The sequence below is a fragment of the Mesoplodon bidens genome (assembly GCF_964165515.1).
Source record: "Mesoplodon bidens genome assembly, chromosome: 10".
Lineage (NCBI taxonomy): Eukaryota > Metazoa > Chordata > Mammalia > Artiodactyla > Ziphiidae > Mesoplodon > Mesoplodon bidens.
Window position 1 is genome coordinate 88,689,707 of NC_138172.1, and position 25,545 is coordinate 88,715,251.

Sequence of the window (25,545 nt, forward strand, 5' to 3'; positions counted from 1 at the left end):
GAGCCTAAAAAAAGTAGAGCCAGTAACACAGGAATGGGAATCAGCCTGGTGAATTCTAATAGAAGAAGAAAAAGACCAGAGGGAGCTGAACCTGTCCTCATGTTCATTTCCATAGTGCTAAAATCCCTATACTCTGTCACCATGTGAGGGTCAAGGCTATTTCTGTAATTGTTCTGTTTTTCGAATCATGTATGTTTATCAGACACTAAGCATAGAAAATCATCTCAACATGATTTGCAGATGTCCCTTTTTACATGCTAAAAGAATCTATTCACCCTCTGGGCGCAGAGGGGGGAGCGTAAAGTGATTGTTTCAGTCTAATTTATTCACTTAGACCTATCACTGATTTTTCTCAACATCCACCCCACTTCATACCCAACCAGCTCCAGGGTGGAAAAACTGTCACAAGCCAATGTCTATAACACTAAGATTTAGCAATTCTATTTCTAGGAGCTACTCAAGAAAAACTCTTACATGTTTGCACAGATATGAAAAAATATACATTGATATAACAATAAAAAATGGAAATCTTCTTACAGCATTTCTTTAATTTACTTGACCACAGAACACCTGTTAAAATCTTGAGAGACACTATTTGTAGATAGTCTTTGGGTAAAGTACTTTTCACCTTCAGCAACACCTCCCCAAACTCCACCCCAGTTTTATTCCCCTCCAGCTTTCGGACTCTTTGGGTGCTCACCCAGACACCAAATTATAACTGTTAGCAAATTCCCAAATGTCCTTAGCACCACTTCTTTCTTTTTTTTTTTTTTTTTTTTTTTTGCGGTACGCGGGGCTCTCACTGTTGTGGCCTCTCCCGTTGTGGAGCACAGGCTCTGGACGCGCAGGCTCAGCGGCCATGGCTCACGGGCCCAGCCACTCTGCGGCATGTGGGATCTTCCTGGACCGGGGCACGAACCCCTGTCTCCTGCATCGGCAGGCGGACTCTCAACCACTGCGCCACCAGGGAAGCCCAGCACCACCTCTTTCAAAGACAGGTTTCTGGACCTAATTCTGCCAGGGGAGGAACAAAGTGCAATGTGTTTTGAGACTACAGCCCCACAACTTCCCAGGAACTTCAAATAAATTATTCAAAGTCTCAGGGGATTGGCAGGCAAGAGAGATAAAAGGCCCGAAGTACTGGGAGTGTGGGAAAGGGGAGGGAGAAAGCAGAGGCCAAGACTGAAGGTCAGGAGTTCCAGAAGAGAGTATTTTCACAGGTTTTAGGTGTTGGAGCTGGGGAAGCTAGGACAAGCCCTGGTAAGAAAGTGGCAATTAACCACACATACAACCAGAGCTAATTGATCGTTAAACAGGGCCTGGCTGCTCAGCTTTTATGAAAGCAGTTATAGGCACCATACATTCTAGCCAATCATCATGCTACACTGCTGGGCATTCACTACGCTGAGAGCCTACTAAAGATAATGCTCAGTGTTTTCATTGCCTCCAGTCTTTCAGTTGTATGTTGTGAAAGGAAACAGCACTTTCATTAGTTGTCTAACAACTGGTCCAAAGAATTATATATTGGGGAAAATATCTAAAGTACCAAGCAGGCTAAATGATGATAAATATGATATTTGTTTCTTCTCTTATCCTATCCTTAAAAAAAACCAAAAACAAATTCAAGTAGAATATCATCTGAATGTGGTATGAGTGATGCAAAAATGGAAAGCAATTTTGTGTACTGGTGCTAAAATGAGTTACAACTTGGTCCTTAAAGAACAAGTCTGCAGGGTAAAGGAAGGCTCTAACATGAAGCTTCCTGCCCTGACTTAGGCCTGGCCTGTCTGGCAGTACTCCATAAACCAATTGCCCTGAATTGAACCTGTCAGAAGAAAATAAAAATAGGCTAAATTTATTATCACCTGGATCCACAGACATACACACATGAAGGTGCATTGTTAACTAAGGCACACACCAAAATGCAGCAGCCTGCTCCAACAGCCCCCTGGGAAATACCGTTTGGTGATGTGAGACTTTTTTTTCTTCTTCTTTTTAACATTGAGAAGGAAAACAACACATGCAGGAAACCATAAAACCCTTCAAGTTAACTGTAGCCAACGGTCAATCTCATTAGGATATAATGGGTAGGTTGTAGCTCTCTCTATAAAGGCTGAGTACACTCCTCTGAATAATTTCCAATTATCTCACTTTTAGATAGCAAAGCAGAAGTTCCACTCACCATGTTTATACTGTTCCTATTCTCTTCTGCCTCAGTTACTTCTTCCAAAACTTAGTCCCTGAGCTTAGCTCACATTTGTTGAACTGGAACATAGCTAATTACTTACACTTACCCTCTCAACTAGGGAGGTTGGAGGGCATCCTTGGGAAGTGGACAGGAAGTCAGAGGACTGCCAATCCTTCTCTCCAACTTAAGGCCTGGGTTAAGTCTCTTATCTCTACGACTAAAGTACAGAAGACATCTATTTCTGGAAATCAGAACTAGGGCTCAAGAGAAGGGATTCCAGTGCTGTTTCTCTCACTTCTGACCTCGTGACCTCATTGAGCCACTCTGAATTCCATTTCTCCATGGAGCAAAAGGTGGTAATAAGCCCTTGCTGCATATTTATTAGGAGAAAATGCTAAATGACCGTGGAGGCAATGATTCTCCAACTTCAGTGAGCATTGTATATGGAGGCTTATTTAGGGCCCCACCCCCAGAGTCTGATAATCTTTATCATCTTTGCCCTTAACAAGAATCTTGGGGTAATTCTGAGATGTGAGGGTTCATGTAGCAGATGAGGAGACACCAATTCCAGGGTTTTCTTTTTAAGAACTTGGTACCTTCTATGTTGCTTGCACTGTGCTAGGCTTGAACATGAATTATCTTTTTAGAACAACCCATGAGGTAAGGAACTAGCATTTAATGAGCCCATACAAGAGGCCAGGCTTGATGCCAGATATGCTCCATGTGTTATTCCACTAGATTCTCACAATAGCTTTATATGTCACATAGCATTCTTTCTATTTAACAGCTTAGAACACTGAGGCTTAAGGAGGCTAAGAAATGTGAACATCCTTCACAGCTGGTTGGTCTAAGAGGTAGCATTGTAACTCAGGCTTTCAATAGATCCAAGGCTCCCTCCTTACCACAGCTGTGATAATAAAGCCTAATATGCAAAGGCATTTTGGAAGCTCTTAAAGTGCCAATGAAACAATGTAAGTTCAATAAATAACAATAACATTTTTACTGTATGCCACAAAACAGAGAAGGTAAATTTGGGGAAACTAATTATTTAAGGTCTAGTTCCTGTCTTTCAACAATTGCAGTCCAATGGGAGAGACCACTGGACTGGAATTCTTTCTGGAGAACTGGAAAGGTGGGCATTTCATTGTGTGCAGGACCTTGGATGGCAGCATACGAATTTTGTGCTTTACCCTGGGGCAAGCGGGAATCTGGCAGGTTTCTAGCAGAGTCTGAACACCAGACGTCTGGAATGGCTTCCCTCCCTCCCCCTTTGGCTTTCAAATGATAGCCAGAGTGAAGATCTGAAAATGGATAGGGAGATAATTTTCCAGGAGAATAGGGCGGGTAGGGTAAACGTTAGTAAATATGGGTTAGAGAGATATTGTACTACAGGACTCAAAGGAGGGGAAAAAAAAAAAGGCATAATAAAATAACCACAAAGAAAAATAAAGCGTACCAACCTTCCACCCTGAGAAATCCAAATGGGTAAGATGGATTTGTATTCTTACCAGAATTCTTAGTGTTTTCTTGACATATGGATCTATCCAGATGCCCCTTTAAAATAAATTATTTTAAATTTATGATTAAATATTCTGAACGCTAGCATTATCCAAACCATGTGTTCTGATTCCTGGGTACCCCATAAACCCAAGGAAGAGTTGGTAGATGTGGATGTCCACGTCCCAGCCCTTTGCTTTCTCACTTTCTTCAGAATCCCTTAATGCCTCCAGCACCCCTGCCCCGTTTCCCCCCACCAAGCAATGTGAGCAGAAAATCCAGGCACTCAGCCCAGCCTATCAGCTTACATTTTTTCTTGGCACTTAATAGGTATTCAACTAGGAACAGACAAAACTTGCTTAAGCAAGTATTACTGATTCACATTTCTAATGGAGCCCAGGGCCAGAGGAGTATCTCTAAAGAAAAGTGGCTTCTTATTCTTAAAATCTGAAATTTGTTTTCTATTGATCCAAATTATCTGAAAGAAAAAGTCGTACTAAACTATTTGGTCTCTCAGGTTTATTATGCCTTGTACCACCTAGCACGTAAGTATCCCTTATGAATAAAAACTGATTCAGAGGAAAGAAAGTACAAAAATGTTTCCTACATTTACTCTATCATCTCCTAGGAAGGACACACACTTTACTTAACCTTTTGTTTTTAAAGCCATGTTATCGAAATTCTTAAAGAAAATAGTTAAAGCATCTGTCCTTATATGGAAAGTCAAGGAAGAATAAATATAGTTCTAGCAGGAGAACCCTACAAAATAAAATATACTTAAAAAATTACAACATATAGTCTTCATTTACATCAAGGTTTTCATACTTTGGATCTGAAAAAACTAAACAATCATACTATCACTACCATGAACAAAAATTAAAGCACTTTGTAGAAGAGTCCTTTTACAAAAGTCTTTGAAGAAACTTAAGATACCATGTTGGTTTTTTTTTTTAAGATCTTTTTAAAAAAACAATATTACCATTACAGAACACAAATGCAATTAAAACTAAATGTATGTAAATACATGAAAGAAAAATTTGGAGACTAGTAGCTAAAACGATCTTTAAAAGATGAAATTATACTGAAACGTGATAGTTGTATTATTTTGGAGGGGGGAATTATTGCTTTTCATTGACCAAAAAAATTGCTTGTTTTGGACTACAGCCTCCAAAAATCTCTTCGTCCAGCTGTACATTCCAGGATGAAGGAGACTTCCTTACCTACAAGCAATCCTGATGATTAAAGGGTTATTTCCACATACGTCTGCTTATTAACCCCTCCTCTCCAGTGCTGAAAAACTAGAAGACATATAAAGCAGACATTTTTAACAAACATTTGGAAGGGAAGATGGGTTTTTGCTAGTTAATGGAAATTGTTAACCCTCAAAGTAAACAGTAAATTGTGCCCCTTAGCAAGGTGCAGGCTCCAAACCAAATACCAACAGGCCTTAGGAAATTCAAGGCACTTTTTTCTCCTTGCATACACGTCTCATTAATACTGTGCCTGATGACTATAGAAAGTATAAATCTCCACTAGCTGAATGTGTGCTATTCCCAGATTTGGGGGCGGGGTGGGGGGGGCGAATCTTTCCTCTTAGCCCTTACAGAGCCAACTTCTCCAGGTCACCCTTACTGTTGCTTTTCATTTACATGAATAACCACGTTGGTCATGGCACAAAATGGAGATTTTGGCACCACGTGAAGCTTTCTCTCTTTGAGGAAAAAATGGATACTTTTATATCTCATAACTGGTAATGCCTTTCTCCACCACAATATATTGATAATTTAACAGGCATATGTGTTCTTAATCTGTGGGAAACAATTCTAGCCGCTGGTAACTCTGGGCAAGTCAAGGAGAAAGCAGCTTTAGGACCACAAAGTTAAAAAAAAGATCAGCCAGCAGGTTTCATCTGTAAGGAATTCTGTCCATGTTGCCCCTCCCCACTTTTTAAAATTCAAGACAAAGGGCGCTTATTTAAATGGGGTAAACTCAGAAAATTCCTAGAAAGCATGTAGAGTTGACACATACTCAGCTGACAGCATCCTTTCAGGGTTAGGGCCTGCAAAATCTCGGCGAGAGGAACTTAGCAATTATTTCTTAATAAGATGGCATTTAACAGGCCTCTCTGAAACTCACTTGTTTCAAAGCTAAGGCAGATGGTGTAGTTTCTAGAAACCATAGGGCCCTTCCAATCTTAGGCTCTGGGCATAATAATGACAAAAGTCAAGATTTAGGGTTCAGTTCCAGCTGATTTTATTTCCTTCTCAAAAAAAGTTATTTACAGAAGGTATATATCAACAATCTGACAGGCAGTGAACTTGACATGATTAGCTGGCATGATTTTTTCCTTTTTTTTTCCCCCAAACATTGTTTTTTTGTGGCCTTGAATTTTAAGACAAATATTCTACACGGCATATTGCACAGGATGGATGGCAAAAAAAAGTTTAAAAACAAAAACCCTTAACGGAACTGCCTTAAAAGGCAGACGTCCTAGTGCCTGTCATGTTATATTAAACATACATACACACAATCTTTTTGCTTATTATAATACAGACTTAAATGTACAAAGATGTTTTCCACTTTTTTCAATCTTAAACACAACAGCTATAAACCTGAACACATATGCTATCATCATGCCATAAGACTAAAACAATTATATTTAGCGACAAGTAGAAAGGATTAAATAGTCAAATACAAGAATGAAAAACGCAGTACATAGTGTCGCGAACTCAAATCGGCATTTAGATAGATCCAGTGGTTTAAACGGCACGTTTTTGTTTATAAAAAAAGTGCAAAAAAGATGTGGTTTACAAGTTAAAGCTACAGGATCCCTTTTTGCTGTAAATGCCCCAGTTTTAAAGCCTCTGGATACAACAGTATTTTGCTTAAAAAAATTGTTTTTCTTAAAATTATACAGTGTTTGGCTAATTCTCCTCCCCCTTTTTATAGGACTGAGATCGAAGGATGGACACTGGTGGCAGGTTAAGGGATACTGTCACTTTAAGAAGCCTGCAGATTGAAGTGTAAACATGGAGAAATTAGGGGCTGATTTTTTTAAACTGTGAGATATTAACCAGCCGCCCTATTATAAAATCAGGAAATCCAAACAGCGATTTACACCGATTAACACCCCCTTTATATATTTTTTACAAAAATACACTGAGAAAATAATCAAACGTTTTCATCTCTCTTGTCTTTTTTTGTTTTTTTAAAAGTGTCAAAAGTCTACATTTAAATATAAAAAATTAAAAGTTAAAACTCTAGCCCTTCAGTGAAGGAGACGTAAAATGGCGTGGGTAACAACAACTACAAGAAAAAAAAAGAAAGAAAGAAAGAAAAAAAGAAAGGAAGGAAGGAGTAAATAAGGAAGTAAAAAGAAAAAAAAGCAAAAGAAAGAAAAAAGGGACAAAATTAGAAAAAAAAATGTTTGGCCAGTATAAATACGTCCACATATAAAATGGCATCTGATTACATTTACAAGGAAAAAAAAAAAGAAAAAAAAAACGAGGATGGAGCATCGGTGAGGGAAAAAAACACGTCTTCTCATTTACACCTATAAGGAATAAACACATACACACTGAGAAAAAATTTGGTCCTGAATTGTTTTTTAAAGTCCAGCACAGATTTGAGTTGCGTTTGAATCCTTTAAAGAGTTAAGAATGAAAAAAAGCTGGTGATAATTTCTGTCGTAGGAATCAAACATAGCGCCATCTATCTGCTTTTTATATTATCCTACACTATTTTAAAAACTGCTCAACAGTCTTATACAGAAATCTTTAAAAGATAGACAGGATAACATGCTATATTAACCCCACCAGTGAAATAATCCAACACCATCACGATTCCGATTAAGAGAAGCAAAAAACCTTTTTTTTCCCCCCGACACCACTCGCCCTCCACTGCCCCGGTACCACATCAAACAGTCTCCTCTCCTCCGCGCCTGCGGGCCTTGAAGTCTCACCTCACTGATTTCAGAGATGTGGGAGGCGGAGGCCCAGGAGACGCCGCCACCTTCTCCCCAACGTGCAAATCCATTTCAGTTTTATTATTCGCCCCTGTCCAGTTCGTGTCTTTCTCCTCCCCGCCCCTCGCCCTGGCTGGTGTGGCTTTCCAACTAGGTTCTTGGGTCATTTCCGAGCGCCGGTCACTCAACATCTCCTCCTCCGGCTGCAGGGGCAAGAAAAAAAAAAAAAAAGAAAAAGAAAAAAAAAAAGTAGAGGAAAAAAAAAAAACCCTCCAAAAACAAAACGGGAATTCGCCAGCGTGGAGTCTCTCAGTCCCGACGCTCGGGTCCGTGCGACCCTCCAACATCTGCTGTCGGTCAAATTCGACTCCCCGGAGCCTTCTGTCTTCTTGGGGGGGGGGTGGCGAAGAAGGATGGGGGCGGGGATGCTAAGAACAAAACCCCCCGGGGGCGCGCTGGATTTTTTTTTTTTTCTCCTCCTCTCCGGATCAGAAAACAAAACAAATATAAAACACCAAGGGGGCGATGAGAGAGGAACGAGATTCCTTCAGTCTCAGAAAACTACCAACTCGGCTTCTGGCCGGGGGTGCAGACAAGTCCGGAAGCTCGTTGGAAGCGGTGCGGGGCGAGGGGGGGGTCTCTTCAAGCAAAGGGGAGGAAACTCGAAGTCGCTTTTTCGCCATCAACAACAACATCAAGAACAACAATAAAAGGTCGCCCCTGTCTACCTCCGCCTCCGCCGCGTCCCTCCGGCCGGGGAGGTGGGGGATGGGAGCGCGGGTCCCCAAACGCCGCCGCGCTGCTCTCCGACCACCGGGACGCGGCCCAAGCCGGCCCTGCTCACTTTTTTTTTTTTCCTTTTCCTTTTTCCTTTTTTTTTTTTCCCTTTTCTCTTGCAACTCTTTCTCTGTCCGCTTTTTTTTTTCTTTTTTTCTTTTTCCTCTCTGCCCCCCCTCCCCCGCCCCCCGGCCCTCTTCTCCCAGCCCGCGCGCCCTTCAGTAGGTGAAGACCAGGTTGGAGATGCTGGACTCCAGCCAGTCTCCCGAGATCATCTCGCTCACCTCGGGCGTGCAGTAGTCCGGGAACTCGAAGTGCGAGCCGGAACCAGGCTCGAAGTTAAAATCCAGGTCCCGGTCCAGCGCCGACGACGAGCTGAAGCTGCCCAGGGACATGCTCTCAAAGTTTGAGCTGGGGTTCAGGTCGAGCAGATCGTCTTCGAACTCGTCGTCCGAGGACGACGAGCCCGAGGAGGAGGAGGACGAGGAGGAGGAGTGATGGGACGAGGCCGACGAGGACGCGTGCGAGGGCGCGCTGGACGGGGCGGGCGAGGCGGCGCGCAGGCTGGCGTAGCTACGGTGGTCGGCGGGCGAGCGGCCGGCGGCCGGCGACGAAGCGGCGCTACTGCGGCCGCTCAGGCTCGGCCCGTCGGGCGAGCAGCCGGCGCCCCCCTCCTCGTACAGGCCGAGGGGGTCGCTGGGGTCGGCGCCCGCGCCCACGCCGCCGACGGGCGAGGACGACGCGCCCAGGCCGCCGAACAGGTAGACGCGCTTCACCTTCTTCTCGGTCAGGTGCTTGCCCGGGGCCGCGAGGCCGGCGGAGGCCGAGGCCGCCGCCGAGGCCGAGGCGCCGGGAGTCCGCGTCTTGTACAGCGAGTGGTGGTCGGCGGCGGCGGCGCCCAGGGGCAACAGGGCGGCGGCCCCCGCCTGCTCGGCCGCGAAAGAGGAGGAGGCGGCCGCCGCTTTCCCGCCGCCCCCGCCGCCGCCCGCCAGGATGAGCTTGGCGTGGGGTTTGCCGACCCCGCCGCCCGCGCCGCCCGCCACTTTGGAGCCGCAGCTCTTTTTCTGCGCGGGTTTGGAGTTGGCGCCGCCGCCGCTCGCGCCGCCGCCTCCTCCCCCCGCGTTGCCGCTCCCGCCACCGCCGCCGCCCCCGTGGCCGCCCCCGCCGCTGCCACCGACCTTGTCGCCCTTCTCCCCCAGCTTGGAGGAGGAGGCGGCCGAGGAGCCGGAGTTGGCGTTGCCGGACTTCACCTTCTTTCTGGGCCGGTACTTGTAGTCGGGGTAGTCAGCCATGTGCTTGAGACGCAGCCGCTCCGCCTCCCGAATGAAAGGGATCTTGTCGCTGTCTTTGAGCAGTTTCCAGCGTTTGCCCAGCCGCTTGGAGATCTCGGCGTTGTGCATGTCGGGCGACTGCTCCATGATCTTGCGCCGCTCGATCTGCGACCACACCATGAAGGCGTTCATGGGCCTCTTGATGTGCCCGCTCGGCGTCTTGCACCAGCTCGGGTCGTCGGCCTTGCCGCCCGTGGAAGCGGTGGAGCCGGGAGTGGGGGAGGAGGCGATGCCCAGCTCGAGGCCGGCGCCCGAGTCCGAGCTCTCGCCGGCCAGCAGCGCTTCCGTGTTCTCGGCGTTGTTGGTTTGCTGCACCATGGCCCCGGCTCGGCGGGCGCCCACGCGCGCTCACACCCTTGCGGCGCCCGCGGCGCAATCGCCGGGCCCTCCCGGCTCCCGGGGCCAAGCGCACGCCGAGCTGGGGGACGCGCGCGGCGGCCGAGCGGGCGGCTCAACTCCCGGCCGGGGCGGAGGTGGGCGAAGAGAGAAAAGTCTCCAAAAGATGCGGGGCGGGAGTACTCCGCCTCTTGCAGAGGAGTTATAGTTCCCAGGCTGGAGAGTCTCCCTCTCTCTCTCTCTCTCTCTTCTCTCTCTCACCGCGCCGCAGTTTGCGCTGTCTCTCGGCTCCTGAGTCCTGGAGACCGTGCTAAAGTGGAGAGGAGTTTCTTGAATGCTGGTTGCTGAAGCTTCGAATGCAAGTTTCTCGCCGCCTCCCAGGCAAGTCTGTTTTTTTTTTTTTTTTTTTTTTTTCCTTCCCCTGAAGCAGTTGATTCCAGTTCACGAGCGCTCTCAGGAGCTCAGGAAAGCGACATAGTCTCTATCACTTAGTCCCTCTCCTACAATGCAAAGCAGAAAAGACTCTGGCTCCAGGACTCTCTGTGGGCGGAATCGGTACTAAGGAGTTTGTGCGATTATTTTGTTGCAAGGTAGGAAGCCAAAAAGCCTTCATGCAACAGACTGGCATGAATAAATGTATGTTTCCCCCTCCCTTCTGCAAGAAGGGAGCTGGTAATGGCAGAGTTCCTCCAATGCAGACTCTTAAAGAGCGTGCAAGAACTAGAGACCCGGGAGCGAAACAGGCCTCTTCCCCTCACACACTGTTTCCCTTGCTGCAGCTTAGAGCAGACCCCAATTCCGCCTCGCGTCTCTTTATCCTTTCCCAGTCTTGGCCGCGGCCAATCAGCCGCTGTAACCAACGCTTCCTCGAGCCAAGCCCCTCCCCTGGGCTTCCCATTGGCTTGGAACCCGATGCAATAATAATCTCCGCGTGCAATGAGAAGCTCCAAATCTGACCTCATTCCAATTTACAGAGCAAACTTTTTAAAAGGGCTAGAAGTACAGCTGAGATTTCTGCTGCCTCTTTTCCTTTTGCTGTGCGTGCCTGCGTGTGCGTGTGCGTGTGTGGTGTGTGGTGTGTGAAGAGGATGTTAATGCATGAAATTATTAAGGGGAGAGACGGAAATGTATTCTAACCATTATGTTAGATAACAAGGGGCTTAGAAGGGGGGAAGGGTGAAATACTGTAAATGGAAGCTCTCTGCTTAAAAGCCAAGTGATTATTTTTATTAGTTCTTTTCAGTATTGGAATAAAGAATCAGCCTCTAGTGCAAAATCTGTTCCTCGGCTCCTTCATAAAGCCAAGGATGTAAAGGGGGGAGGGGAAGCCATGACAATAAATCAATAGATATTGAAAATCATTAAGAAAGCGGTACCTAGACACCTGTCATCACAGTTATTTTAACAATTCCAGGTACAGCACAGATGTTGAAGTATTGTGTAAATCCCTTCAGAGCTATTTTGGTGCTGTTTGTGGAAGGCAGAGAAGAGGAATTTTTGCAATAATTACTTGCTCTCTTAACCAAACAAGGGTTAACTATGGTCATTTAATGATTTAAACTCCCCTATAAATCCTGGATAGCCGAAACAGAGGAGCTTTCCACTGGAACACATTAGGCAGTGTTCCGTAGTTAACTCAATGGGAGAATTTCCATAGAGTTTTGTGTAAGGTGATAATGGTGAGCAAAGAATGGGAATCAATTTTACTTTCTAAATATTTGTTTTCCACATTATCAAAATTAAAGATAGCTTCACTCTCCATCCTTCTCCCCCCCACACCCTCCTCCTCCTTTCCTATATATATATTTTTTCTCCTATATGTTTGTTACTTCAATCAAATGGAACTAAAAGGCCAAGGCAAAGAAACTGTAGAAGGCAGTGGTAACTGGTAGCAGAAGAGAATGGAAACTCTGGATTTATATTAGACCTGGCTGCTAGTCTTTCTTACTAGTCCTGTGACCCTGGGGATGTGACCAAGTCTCAGTTTTCCTCATCTGTGAGGTGGGAACACTAGGAACTACTTCATATAGGGTTGTTGTGAGGGTTCAGTGAGCTTGATGTATAATAAGCCCTCAATGAATGCAATTATCCTTCCCTTGATAATTCAGATTCCAGAGACACTCCTTAAAGTAGAAGCAGCATGTTGTTCAAGAGGCTAAAATCGAGGATGGCCACCAATGTGAAAAAATAATTACAGGTCATGGATGTGAACTGTCCAAGGACCACAGTGGCAACCTTGTCATCCCAGTGATTTGAAAAGAAACTTCACGAGCATCGTGAAGAATGCAGCAAAGAAAAGGTGCCTAGGTAGTCAGAATACATGTTAATTTGGCCACAAACGTTTGTTCCAAGGTATGAAAATTAAAATTCTAGTAAAAATTGGTCTTCCCTAACACCATAATAGTAAACTGTTTTTCTACAGGCCAGTGATAAGTGGTTAGGTAGGGCTAACCCAACACAATTAGGTCAGCTTTCGATTCAGATCAAACTAGTGCTAGGCAGCAGATTTCTATTTATCTTGTCAAACTTTTGAAGTATGTAGGTTGGCGAGAGGCCCAGGTTGTCAGATTTAGAATTTTACTGGAAAGAACACCCTTTGGAGACATCTGACTGGATCTCTGAGGATCAACCACAAGCAAGAATGTTTTTGTGGGTAAAAGCAAATAATTTTTGACCAGTAGTTACCCAAGTTATATATTTTTTCCTTTAGAAGGAGAAACAAATCTTGAAAACAAACAAAAAACCCACAGGCACCTCTTTTGCATATAACAAAGTTGGGTGTGTCATCAGGCTTTTCATTTTCTTTAGTATTCCCACTACAACACACCCCTACATGTTATCAATCTGACATAAAAATTACTCTAAGAGATCTATTATTTATAAAATCAATATTTTCACCAGAATAAAAAAAAGAATAAATACTATGTTTATTTTGGGATTTGCACCAACTAATGATTTGAGGGTATGGCTAGTTTGTGATATTTCAGTCAAGGTGAGTGAATAATTTAATCAATGTAATTGATTATATTTCCAAAGCCATTTATGAGTCTACCAGTGAATATGATCAGGGAAAAGTGGAAGTTAATCAAAGCAGTCAGAGTACTTTTGTTTATGTTTAAAGCACGCACACACGCGCACACACACACACACACAAAAGCACACAGAGTTTTTAAAGTGTGTGCTAAAAATAATATCCATTGGCCTATTTCTATTGTCAGATGTATTTTCTATACTTCAACAAATCTAATCGATGTCTTTAAGACATACCATAGTTACATGCCGTTAAGGGAGAAAAACTGCCAATGAAACTAACATCCCCATAGTTGTAAGACATCTGAGATGTTAAAAATGAAGTTCTTAGAATGAAGAAATATATTAGTAATCTCTATTGACTATAAGATTATTATAGTATATATGAATGCTTAGACTTCTAAAGTAGGTTTGTGCTTATGTGTTAGTAGTCCTCTTAAAATGTAAGAAAACATGTGACAACTGGCCTTTTATTAAAGTCATCTTTCTCACCAACTGAGTATGTGCACACTGGAATGTATTAGGCCCCTGAATACCAAATAATGAGATAAGATTTCTGTGTTCTCATTACCTAACTTCATATGCTTTGTAACCAGTTTTCCATTACTGGCATTTTTTCCCAAATACCAGATATTTGGTGGCCCCTACTAAATCAGTACTCAGTGTTCCCTCTGCTGGCTTTGCAGTACATGAAGTAATTCTTAATGCTACTCTTTAAGCCATATTAACAGTAAACCAAGATAAAAAAATTTGCAGAAAAATTCCTGTTTTAGAATAATAGACTATTTGTCTTTATTAGCAATGATGCTAGACATTCCAAATTTTGAATTAAGGTAAATATTTTATTTTATTTAGTTTCCATTGAATAATGGAACTCTATTTGAGATGTAATGTAATATCTGCTAATTCATTTATTTTCTTCTGCTCTCACACACCTGCACAACATAAAATCTCACATCCATAAAATGGTATGGGGTATAGATGGAAGTAAGATTCTATCCTACTGCTAAATATATTTCTACAGTATAGAGGGAGGAAAAAAAAACCTTAAGGGAAATTAGTTTAACAAATCTCTTGGATTTGAACTGATTTGCAAGATTTTGCCTTGCCTTGGTTGTAGAAATTGTGATTGTAGGGCCTGGTCTGACCTGACAACTATGCAGTTCAAGGAACATAAAGGGGTGGGGGGTGGGGAAACCTGTCTTTGTTACTTTAGCAGACAGGGAAGAAGCCTGAGAAATTGGATGTCATTGGCCTTTGCCAACTGAAAGGCCCCAGGCTTTTTGGTTCCACACCTTATGGAAAAGAACCCTCCGTCCGAAGCTGATTTACTTCTCAATCAAGTAGACAAACATAACTTGCACTTCATCTTTTTGGGCTGATGAAACTATTGGAACTGGACTTCCTGGGAAAGGGGTGGGGTTGTATTGAAAAACAATGTATGGAAGTAATTCTTATTTGCAAAATATCAAAATAGGATTTGAGGTTAAATGAAGTCCACGAATTATTTTTACTCTTAGAATAAACTAAGAGATAAGAACCCTGCATTTCTAATAATTTTTAATATTTTCTTTCCCCTCCTAACCAGTGACTGGCACCTGGTAGGTGTATGTATGTATGCACTTCATATTACCGCTAACTCACTTTTCCTTTCCTTTCAATTTTCTCATGAGAACAAGCCAAAAAATGAGTGTTTGCACCGGGCCACGTAGATTTGAAGCATGAATACGAGCTTCTGTCCCATTTCGCGAAGCAGAAGCAAGGCACACCCATCGGGAACCCGGGTTTGCTCTGCCACCAGCCGGCCCCCAATCCGGGGAGAAGCAGCCGCCAGGTGGCAGCGCTGAGCCTCTCTGCGCCCACGAGCAGACGTGGGAAAACGTGGGGACGGTCGGATTTCTTTCTTCTCCCCCTTCCTCCTCTCCCGAACCCCTATCATCCTCCACTACTCTACCTTCTTTAGGTAGCAGTTTAAACGATCAGCGGTTAATAGGGTGTGTCGGTGAATTCTGATCTTTTTAAAATCATAAATCAGGGTTTAGGGCAACGAACCGCCGCCTCCTGTTCACTTGTCAGAAGCTCCCAGAGACTGGGGACGCCAAGGCTGCCTCGCGTTTGGATCTAGTAACTGAACCGGGAGATTATCAATTACCGTGTCAGTATCTTGCCGAAGCCGGCGCCTTACTTAAGGACTAGGAAAGGCCGCCCCTCCTCCTCAAAAGATGGTTTCCTCCGGCCCGACGCCTCGCCGAGCGCCGCGACTCGGTGGCGCAGGCACCGCGCTCTTCCTGCCCTGAGCTCGGCGAGGATTCGGCGGGGATTAGCGGTGCTCAGTGTCGCTCCGCCGCGGCGGCTGAGCCTCGCCTGTCGATTACAGTTACAGGGAGGAAATAAATTGGAATCGACTCCGGCTGTGCTTTTTGGAGGAAAGTCTTTCCTACTGTAAACATGTTTCGGGCGATTCTGTCAGCAGCACTTTAACACCCGTCTTCCGTTAAGGGTTTACGACCGGGGAAGAAGCCGAAGAGACACACACACACAACACACACGCCCCCTCGCCCTCGCCAGCTCCTAGCCCTCCTTTGAAGTTGCAGTTGGCCGCGCTAGCCGGGGGTGTGTGTGGGGGGTCGTTTCCCGGGCGCTCGGCTCCTCCATCCCCCCACCCCACCCCCAAAGCCAGCTGGGCCCTCGGCCACCTTGCCCAGTTCCGTCCCTGACCGGAACTGACAGCCACTTGGCCCCTGATCTCCAGCGCGCCCACTGCCTTCGCTCTGGACGCCTGAACGCTCTGTGCGCGCTGTGCGTCTGGAACCCACGCTCCGGCTGGCATGCGACATTCGTACACGGGCTGGGCAGCCCCTCCCTGGTCCCGTTGAGCGTGCAGCTGTCTGGTCTCTTGCAGGAGGGCAGAGCAGGGTGTGTGCGCGGCGGGCGAGGGGAGGAAAAAAAGCCGCAGGGCGAAGGGAGGTTGACAATTGGTTGCACCCGACCCTTCAAGCGTCCCCAGAGACTTCGGAGGGGCCAGCGTGCCTCGGTGCCCTCCCTCGTGCGGGAAGGCGGAGTGGGGGTGGGGTGGAGTGGCGGTGCCAGGGCCCCATGGCCGGGGCGCACCGAAGCCCCCAGTGCCTCGGCCCCGGGTCTCAGGTCTGGGAAGAGGGAGCTTCTGGCAGGTAAATCACTAGTAGAGGCTGCGCCCGAGGCGCAGTTACTTAGAAGCAGAGCGTTCTGGAGGAGGGGTTCGGCTCCCTTTGTCCCCCTTGGATTCGCGTGTTTCTGGCTTTCCACAGGCCACCGTGGCAGCCAGGCCCGGGAGCAGGCGTCCGGGTGGGGCTGCCAACACCGTCCCCCCCGCGGGGCTCCCCGAAACCGTCCCAGTGACCCCAGCACGCGGTGTGGATGGGAGCACAGCCAGTGGGATCCCCACCCCGCAACGCAGCAGCCAAGTCGAAGCAATTACAGTTGGAGCCCCACGGGGGAAGCGGCTGATTTCACTTATGGAAAAACGCTTCAACGAGAGCTAACCTAAGCTAACGTTAGCAAATGGGTTGACCTACAATTGGAGGGTGTGCGAGGGCGGGCTGGGGCGGGCGCGTCTGCCAGGGAGGGAAACCCGCTGGGGAGTGGGCAGAGGGAAGCGAGGCAAAATGTCAGATAAGAGACCGAGAGGAAGAGGGGAGGGGGAGGAAGAAAGGCGCTCGATTGCAGAGAGGGAGGGTGGGAAGGCGCGGAGACTGCACGGGCTGCCAGGTGACGCGGGTCAGAGGAGAAGGGAGGCGGGCGCTCGGCGGGCAGCGGGCGCAGGACGCGCGGGCTCCGCCAGGCACCAGATCTCCTTGCTCCCAGCCCTCCCCTCCCCGGGTCCCTCTCGGCCCGACATCACGTGTGGCACCGAGGGCGGCTCGTGGGGATGGGAGGGGTGGAGTGGAGCAGGGACCAAAGAACTCCGTGCCCCACACCGCGCTGCACACCTGGCACCCGGGACTCGCCATCTGCTCCCAGCTCACCGCCTTTCGGGCCAGGGCTGGGGGCTTGGGGAGATGTAAGGATAGTGCCTGGGGAGAAGATGACTTCGAGTCAACCGAGGCAAAGAACTCAGTCAGTCAATGTTTATGGTGCCCCTACTGTGTGCCGAGTGTCCCCTCCAGCTGCTGGGCTCAGGAACGCACCATCTGTTCCGTTGTGTATGTTGTACATTGTATAATAAATTCACAATTCGAACGATTATCTGTAAGGAAATTCGCCGTGCCCGGGAGGACGGTTGAGGCGGTTTGGGGGTCTGGAGAGGTGATGAGTCTGGCAGAGTAAGGTATGGAAGTTCTGTGATTTTCCTCTGCTTTTTAAAAAAATTTATTTATTTATTATCTTCGGCTGCGTTGGGTCTTTGTTGCTGCGCATGGGGTTTCTCTAGTTGCGGCGAGCGGGAGCTACTCTTCGTTGCGGTGCACGGGCTTCTCATTGTGGTGGCTTCTCTTGTTGTGGAGCACGGGCTCTAGGTGCGTGGACTTCATTAGTTGCGGCACGCGGGCTCTAGAGCACAGGCTCAGTAGTTGTGGCTCACGGGCCCAGCCGCTCCGCGGCATGTGGGATCTTCCTGGACCAGGGCTCAAACCCGTGTCCCCTGCACTGGCAGGCGGATTCTTAACCACTGCGCCACCACGGAAGTCCCTCTGCTTTCTTAAGTATGAGTGATCCCCCTCCCCGTGCTTCCTGTCCCACATTATCAGAACACAGAGATCAAAATTAACAATAACAATTTTAAAATAATGATTTAGTGACACTTAATCTGGGCTAGAAGGGTCCCCAAGTAACTGAAGCCTAGTCCATAAACGCTCAAACTTAACTCATTAATTTCACAAATATCACACCCAAACACTGCCTTATCAGAACCAGTGTTTTGTAATGTAACTTTACTACCCTGAGAGAAAATTTGTAGATAATATTTCCTACTATGGCTTAATATATTTTTTGAATCAACATAATGCTCAAACTACAATATAAAGGAGAAATAGGCACAAAATTTATAATACAATAATATACATTTCAAATGTGCATGCCCAGGTTGTATTTCACTAGAACATCCAAAATGTTGTCTAAAAGTTCCAAAATTCTCCCTAGGGAGTACTGTCCAGATGTGAATTAAGAATTAAGGGTGCCAGGCAAGTACTAAGGAATGGGAATGCTATTGATATACCAAAGTCTTAAATTCACAGTGGATGTTCTGGATTCTTGTAATAAATCAGCCTTCTGGTATTTATGCCTTTCGTGGATCTTACCCCATCGGCTCAGGATTTGGTCACATGACTTGTTTTGACCAATGGGGCATTAGCAAGCGTGACCCATGCAGAGGCTTGATAAGTGCCTGCACTTTGGGGTTTGGCCACTGGAAATCTAAAGAGCATTGTGTTGTGAAGAAGCTAGTCTGACTTACGGGGAGGATAAAAGGCCCTATGGGGAGAAAGTGATGCCTTGCCAGCGCTAGTGTCCCAGGCATGTGACTGAGGCTATCTTGGACTTCAGTAGGATTGTCAGATGACTACAGCCACATGAGTGATCCCAGATGAGTCCAGTAGAAGAATCACTAGATTGACAACGCACAGAATTATGAGAACAATACATCGTTGTTTTAAATCACTATGTCTTGGGTGGCTTGTTATGCCGTAAGAGAGGACAGAGTAGTAGTAATTACGATACCGTGTGACAGATGCTAAAATACAAATCTACCCAGAAGATTCTCTTTCTTTAGTGATTCCAGATCTTCCTTATGAGTTCAATCAATGTATTCATTAATGCCCATGGTGGATATAGGGGTGAGCCAGACTTGAATAACCCAGCTAGCTTATCTATTCTCCTTGCAAGTTGTGCTCCTTTGCCATTTCCCAGATTTTCCTGAAATTCTTTCTCCTCTCAGGAGACCTGCTGCCACCAGCACTGTTGTTTGTCTGTCATCTCTGTCACTCCTTCTGCTGTCTGTGGCCTTTCCTGGCTAGTGTGTTTCTCTCCATTATTTTTTTTTTCTTTTTCCTTCTTCCTGGTCTTACTTTTCATTCTCTGCTATTGCTTCATTTATTGACTTATGATCAGTAAACAGACCAACCATAGTAAGCCTTCAATTATTTGATTCTTTAGCTTATCTTGGCCTTTTAGTCATTGCTCCTGCTTGTAAATTTCTTTCAGTCAATTGTTGGAGATGGGATGAGTATCAACTCTCTAGACCCTGGAAAAGTGTAGTGGTCACATACAGGGTGTGATTCCAATGCCATGGGATGGTGTACTAGTCAGGGTTCTCCAGAGAAACAGAATATATATATATACTATATGTATATAGTATATATGTATAGCCATATATACATAGTATATATGGCTGACAGCTCTCAAGATTTAAAAGCCTGTGGTGTGGTTTTAGTCCAAAGGCCAAGAGACTCAAGACCCCAGGAAGAGCTGATGTTTCAGTTGGAGTCTTAACGCAGGAAAAAAGCCAGTGTCCCAGTGTGCAGGCAGTGGGGCAGGGGGAATTCTCTCTTACTTGGGGGAGAGTCAGTTTTTTTGTTATCTTCAAGCCTTCCTTCGACCAATTGGTTGAGGCCCACCCACGTTAGGGAAAACCTTCAGGAAACCTTCACAAAAACTCCTTCACAGAAACACTCAGAACAATGTTTGACCAAATGTTCTGGGTACCTCATGACTTAGTAAAGTTGACACATAAAATTAACCATCACAGACAGTTACCAATAGTCCTGCTTAGAGAATTGACTACTCAAGGATGGCCTTCAAGTATAGGTCGAATAAGTAGCCACCCAAGAAGGTGTTTTGATGGAAAATGGGAAGATCTTTAATCCTCCCTTCTGACATCTTAACCTTTCCCCCCACCGATCAATAAATAACAGCAAAGCTTATCCCTTTAGGTTATAATATATATTTTTCTAATTAAAATGCAGATTATCCAGGAAGGTGTTGCATTGAGCTACTACTAGGCAATAACAGCTTACAGTACAGTTCTTTATAATAGCTTTTCTAGTAGGTTCAAGTAGGTTTTAACATGAGTGGGAGGGGTTGAGGAAAGGGTAAAAGAGAAGATCACTTTGAGAAGGGAAGGTTTAAATGCAGTGCTCTCAGCTACAGCGTATGGTATGATGGATGAGAAAAGGAAGAACTAAAGGTTAAAATTGCTGCCCCCTTTAAACATATAGCTTTAATTTCCTGAGACTGGAAAGTCCCTGATGTTAATATGTACAATAGTATCACTAAAATTACTTCAAGTTTAGGGTATGGTATAGCTGAGCTCAGAATAGATATAGTTTTTCCTTTCATGTATATGCCTCAAAGGTAAAATGAAAAAGAAAAAAAAGACTCCAAAGGAAACTGCATACCTTGTAACTAAAAGTTATTCTTCACTAACTTTCCCTTAGAAATAATTTTATTATAACCATTGCCTATAATATCTAGTAGTCCAAACAACAGTTTCTAGAATATTAGAATTTGGAGGATTTAAAAAAAACAGTAAACTGAGAAAATGCTGTGTCTTTGTGTTAGTTTAGGTATTCCTTACTGTATTTGCCTTCATAGGATGGACTATGCCGAGATGTAGATGTGTCCTGAAAACTCAATGACTCGACACATTAAAGTTCTTTCTTACTGGGCTTCCCTGGTGGCTCAGTGGTTGAGAGTCTGCCTGCTAATGCAGGGGACACGGGTTCGAGCCCTGGTCTGGGAGGATCCCACATGCCGCGGAGCAACTAGGCCCGTGAGCTACAAGTACTGAGCCTGCGCGTCTGGAGCCTGTGCTCCCCAACAAGAGAGGCCTCGATAGTGAGAGGCCCCTGCACTGTGATGAAGAGTAGCCCCCGCTTGCCACAACTAGAGAAAGCCTTCGCACAGAAATGAAGACCCAACACAGCAAAAATAAATAAATTAATTAATTAAAAAAAAAAGAATAAGGTCTTAAAAAAAAAAAAAGTTCTTTCTTACTGATGCAAAGTCCACTGTGAGCTCAGCAACTCTCCAGAGTGGCTCCTTTCCCAGCAGTGGCTTAGAGAACCAGGCTGAGTGGCTCTATATCTAAACATGTGACCTTCCTGGTTGTCATGAAAGGGAGAGTGTAGAGAACTCTTCCTCATGTTTAAATGCCTCTTCTTGAAAGCAACACATTTCATTTATGCTTCTAGTCCATTGGACATAACTGGACACATAGCTCTGCCTGAAGGCTTGGAAATATATCTGTCCTCTCTGCCCCAGGAAAGAGGAAAAACGGGTATGAGTGAACACTAGAAATCTGTTCCACGTTATTTTGGAATTGATATAGCTCATCTCAATTTGCTATAAAGTGGATTTATTGGAAGTGAATCTCATGCTCCTTTCAGCTGCATTTAAAATCAAAATTACACTCTACCAGGAAAAAGTTGTATCTGGACTAATATTTTAGGATATTTTTCTTTGGTTTTTATTTAAGCCACATGAAGATTAAAAACATTATTACAGACATGAACATTTCTGTTTCTGAGTAGGATGTGGTACTAGCAGAAAGCTATCACAACTAGAACAAAAGAAATCACAAAGTCATATTTTCAAAAAATATTGGAGAGAAGAATATAAGATTAGAAGAAATACATTTTAGGGAGAGAAGAGGCTAAGGCTGCTGGTGGGCATTTTCTTGCCTGGGAGCATCTGCTGAGTCTGGTCATAGGCTGTCGTAGGAAAGGAAAGGGGAAAAACAAAATTTTTTCTATCCATGTTGATTGGCATGGGCAAACTGGAATCTACAGGATCATCGAATAGCCTTTTCTCCCAGAGAATATTTGCTGAGTGCTAGGGCAGTATAGGACAGGCAAATCTAATTGTTAGTGATAGAACTTAGAGGACACTAAGGACACTATCTGTCCATGAGGAGTTGACTGGACATGGCCATGAAAGAACCTTATAGAATACTTGAAGTATTCAGTACATTTATCTGGGTAATGTTCGAAGGGGTGTATACATATGTAAAAATGAATTGAGCTGTTCATTAAAGATCAGTGCTGTTTATGCCTTTAGTGTCCATATGCCTCAATAAAAAAGATAAAAACAATCAGAAAAAGACAAAAGTTATTTAAAGAAAACCTACTTTTCAATACTTTAAAGCAGGAGTCAGCAGACATCATCTGTAAAGGGCCAGACAGCAGATATTTTAGGCTTGAAGGCCGTATTCTCCATTACGGCTACTTAACTCTGTTGCTGTAGTGCAAGAGCAGATATAGACAATATATAAACAAGTGACCATGGCCGTGCTCTAATAAATTTTATTTACAAAAATAGGTGGCAGGCCAGATTTGGCCTGCCAGCCATCGTTTACGGACTCCTGCTTTAAAACATTAGCAAAGATATAACCCTATAGTTAAAATAAGTCACAAAATACAATTCCTTCCTCTATAGTTTGAAGTAATTGTCGTAAGGTTTCTTCTAGCCCAAGTACAGTATGATTTTTTTTGAAGTACTGGAAGTAGGCTGGGTTTTTTTGTTTGTTTTTATAAAAACAAAAAGGAGTGTCAGTAATCATACCAAAATTGTTGTAAAATATCTCTCCCACCTTTCTCTTTTTCTATACCTTCTCCCTTCTCCTGTACTGAATCAGGAATGGATTTTCATTCAACATTAATTCAACAAAAACTTATGGGACACTTATACTCTGTCAGGAACCAGTATGTAGTGGAACTCAAATTAGATATGGTTCCTAACCTCAAGAAGCTGTCTGATCAAAGAGTCAGAAGTGAGGTGAATACACACAGAAATACGTATGTAAGCATTGTAAGGAAAGATTAAGCATGCGCGAAGAAAGAGGAGAGCATAATGTAAAGATGGAGTTGGTCAGGGCAGATGTATCTGAGGTTGAGTCGTTAAGTAGGAGACCGAAAGAATGAATGAATAGCAGTTGTCCAGGTGAAGAATGGTGAGGAAGGTGGGGGAGGCAGGGAGAGCACACCAGGTAGAGGGAACGAAATGGGCCAAGGCAGGAGAGAGGAAAGCTTGGTACATGAACCCGTGTGACTAGCACGTAATGAGCAAGGAAAAAAAGTGGCACGGAAGAAAAGGAGTGGTGGGTAGGACCCAGACCATGCAGGGTACTGGGTTATATTAAGGAGTTTAGATTTTATTCTAAATGCAATAGGAAGTCATGGATTGATTGTAAATAAGTGAATGGCATGACCTGATTAACATTTTAAAAACTTCATTCTATTCTTGTTTTTATTTCCTTTGTTTTAGGAGACAGATCCAAAACTATTGCTACGGTTTATTCCAAAGAGTGTTCTGCCTATGTTTTCCTCCAGGGGTTTTATGCTTTTCGGTCTTACATTTAGGTCTTTAATCCATTTTGAGTTTATTTTTGTGTATGAGGTTAGAGAATGTTCTAAGTTCATTCTTTTACATGTAGCTGTCCAGTTTTCCCAGCACCACTAATTGAAGAGACTGTCTTCTCTCTATTATGTATTCTTGCCTCCCTTGTTGAAGATTAATTGACCATAAGTGCTTCGGTTTCTTTCTGGGCTCTCTATCCTGTTCTGTTGGTTTATGTGTCCATTTCTCTACCAGTATCATTACTGTTTGATTACTGTAGCTTTGTAGAGTAATCTGAAGCCACGGAGTGGGAGTGGGATTCCTCCAACCCTGTACTTCTTTCTCGATATTGTTTTGGCTATTTGAGGTCTTTTGTGTTTCCATACAAATTTTTTAAATTATTTGTTCTAGTTTTGTGAAAAATGCCATTGGTATTTTGACAGGGATTGCACTGAATCTGTAGGTTGCCTTAGGTAGTATGGTTGTTTTAACAATATTAATTCTTCCAATCCAATAACAAGGTATATCTTTCCACCTGTTTGTGTCATTTTAAATTTCTTTAATCAGTGCCTTATAGTTTTTGGAGTACAGGTGTTTTACCTCCTTAGGTTTACTCCTAGGTATTTTATTCTTTTTGGTGTGATGGTAAATGGGATTGTTTCCTTAATTTCTCTTTCTGATAGCTCATTGTTAGTGTATAGAAATGCAACAGATTTCTGTATATTAATTTTGTATTCTGCAACTTTACTGAATTCATTGATGAGCTCTAGTAGTTTTCTGGTAGCATCTTTAGGATTTTCTATGTATAATATCATGTCTGCAAACGGTGACAGTTTTACTTCTTTCATTCCAATTTTGATTCCCTTTATTTCTTGTCTGATTGCTGTTGCTAAGACTTCCAATACTATGTTCAATAAAAGTGGCAAAGGAAACCACTGACAAAATGAAAAGACAACGTACTGAATAGGAGAATATATTTGTAAATGATTTGACCAATAAGGGGTTAATATCCAAAATATATAAACAGCTCATACTGCTCAACATCAGAAGAACAAATAACCCAATTAAAAATGGGCAGAAGATCTGAATAGACATTTTTCCAAAGAAGACTTACAGATGGCCAACAGGCACATGAAAATATGCTCAACATCACTTATTATTAGAGAAATGCAAATCAGAACTATAGCGAGGTATCTCTTCACACTGGTCAGAATGGCCATCATCAAAAAGTCAACAAATAATAAATGTTGGAGAGGGTGTGGAGAAAAGGGAATCCTTGTACACTGTTGGTGGGAATGTAAATTGGTGTAGTCACTGTGGAAAACAGTATGGTGTTTTCTCAAAAAACTCAAAATAGAACTACCATATGACCCAGCAATTTCACTCCTGGGTATATATCTGAAAAAAACAAAAACACTAATTTGAAAAAATATGTGCACCCCAATATTCATAGGAGCATTATTTACAATTGCCAAGATATGGAAGCAGTCTAAGTGTCCATCAACAGATGAATGGATGAAGAAGATGTGGTGTACACACACACACACACACACGAATACTACTCAGCCATGAAAAAGAGTGAAATTTTGCCATTTACAACAACATGGATAGTCTTTGAGGGTATTATGCTAAGTGAAATAAATCAGACAGAGAAAGACAAATACTGTATGATATCACTTATATGTGGAATCTTAAAAATACAACAAACTAGTGAAGATACCAAAAAAGAAGCAGACTCACAAATATAGAGAACAAACTAGTGGTTACCAGTGGGGAGAGGGAAGGGAGGGCAATATAGGGGTAGGATATTAAAAGGTACAAACTATTATGTATAAAATAAGCTACAAGAATATATTGTGCAGCTCTGGGAATATAGCCAGTATTTTATAATAGCTATAAAGTGAAGTATAACCTTTAAAGATTGTGAATCACTATATTGTACACTCTAACTTATTGTGTATAATATTGTACATCAACTATAACTCAGTTTTAAAAAAACTTCACTGTAATCACTCTGTAGAAAATTCATGGGGAGGGCAATAAGATACCAGGGAGAATCTTTAGAAGACAACAGTGGTAACCCAGTCTAGAGATGATGATGGTTTGAGTAGCAACAA

General features: G+C 44.0%; 2 protein-coding genes across 3 annotated transcripts in view; one reads left to right on the forward strand and one right to left on the reverse strand.

Moving 5' to 3' along the window:
- Window positions 1-7,171: 7,171 nt before the first annotated feature.
- Window positions 7,172-10,202, reverse strand: SOX4 (SRY-box transcription factor 4). Its single transcript, XM_081245702.1, has 2 exons — window positions 8,711-10,202; window positions 7,172-7,852 (listed from the first exon to the last, which is right to left on the reverse strand). Exons 1-2 carry the CDS (start codon window positions 10,073-10,075, stop codon window positions 7,643-7,645), a joined length of 1,575 nt encoding a protein of 524 aa, XP_081101828.1. The 5' UTR covers window positions 10,076-10,202; the 3' UTR covers window positions 7,172-7,642.
- Window positions 9,064-25,545, forward strand: part of LOC308623396 (uncharacterized protein) — a 171,993-nt gene continuing 155,511 nt past the window's right edge. Inside the window, exon 1 of one of the 2 annotated variants that reach the window (XM_081245704.1) lies at window positions 9,064-9,187. The gene's annotated coding sequence lies outside the window, so the exon portion shown is untranslated. The remainder of the gene's footprint in view (window positions 9,188-25,545) is intronic. The other variant, XM_081245703.1, reaches the window with a different exon arrangement.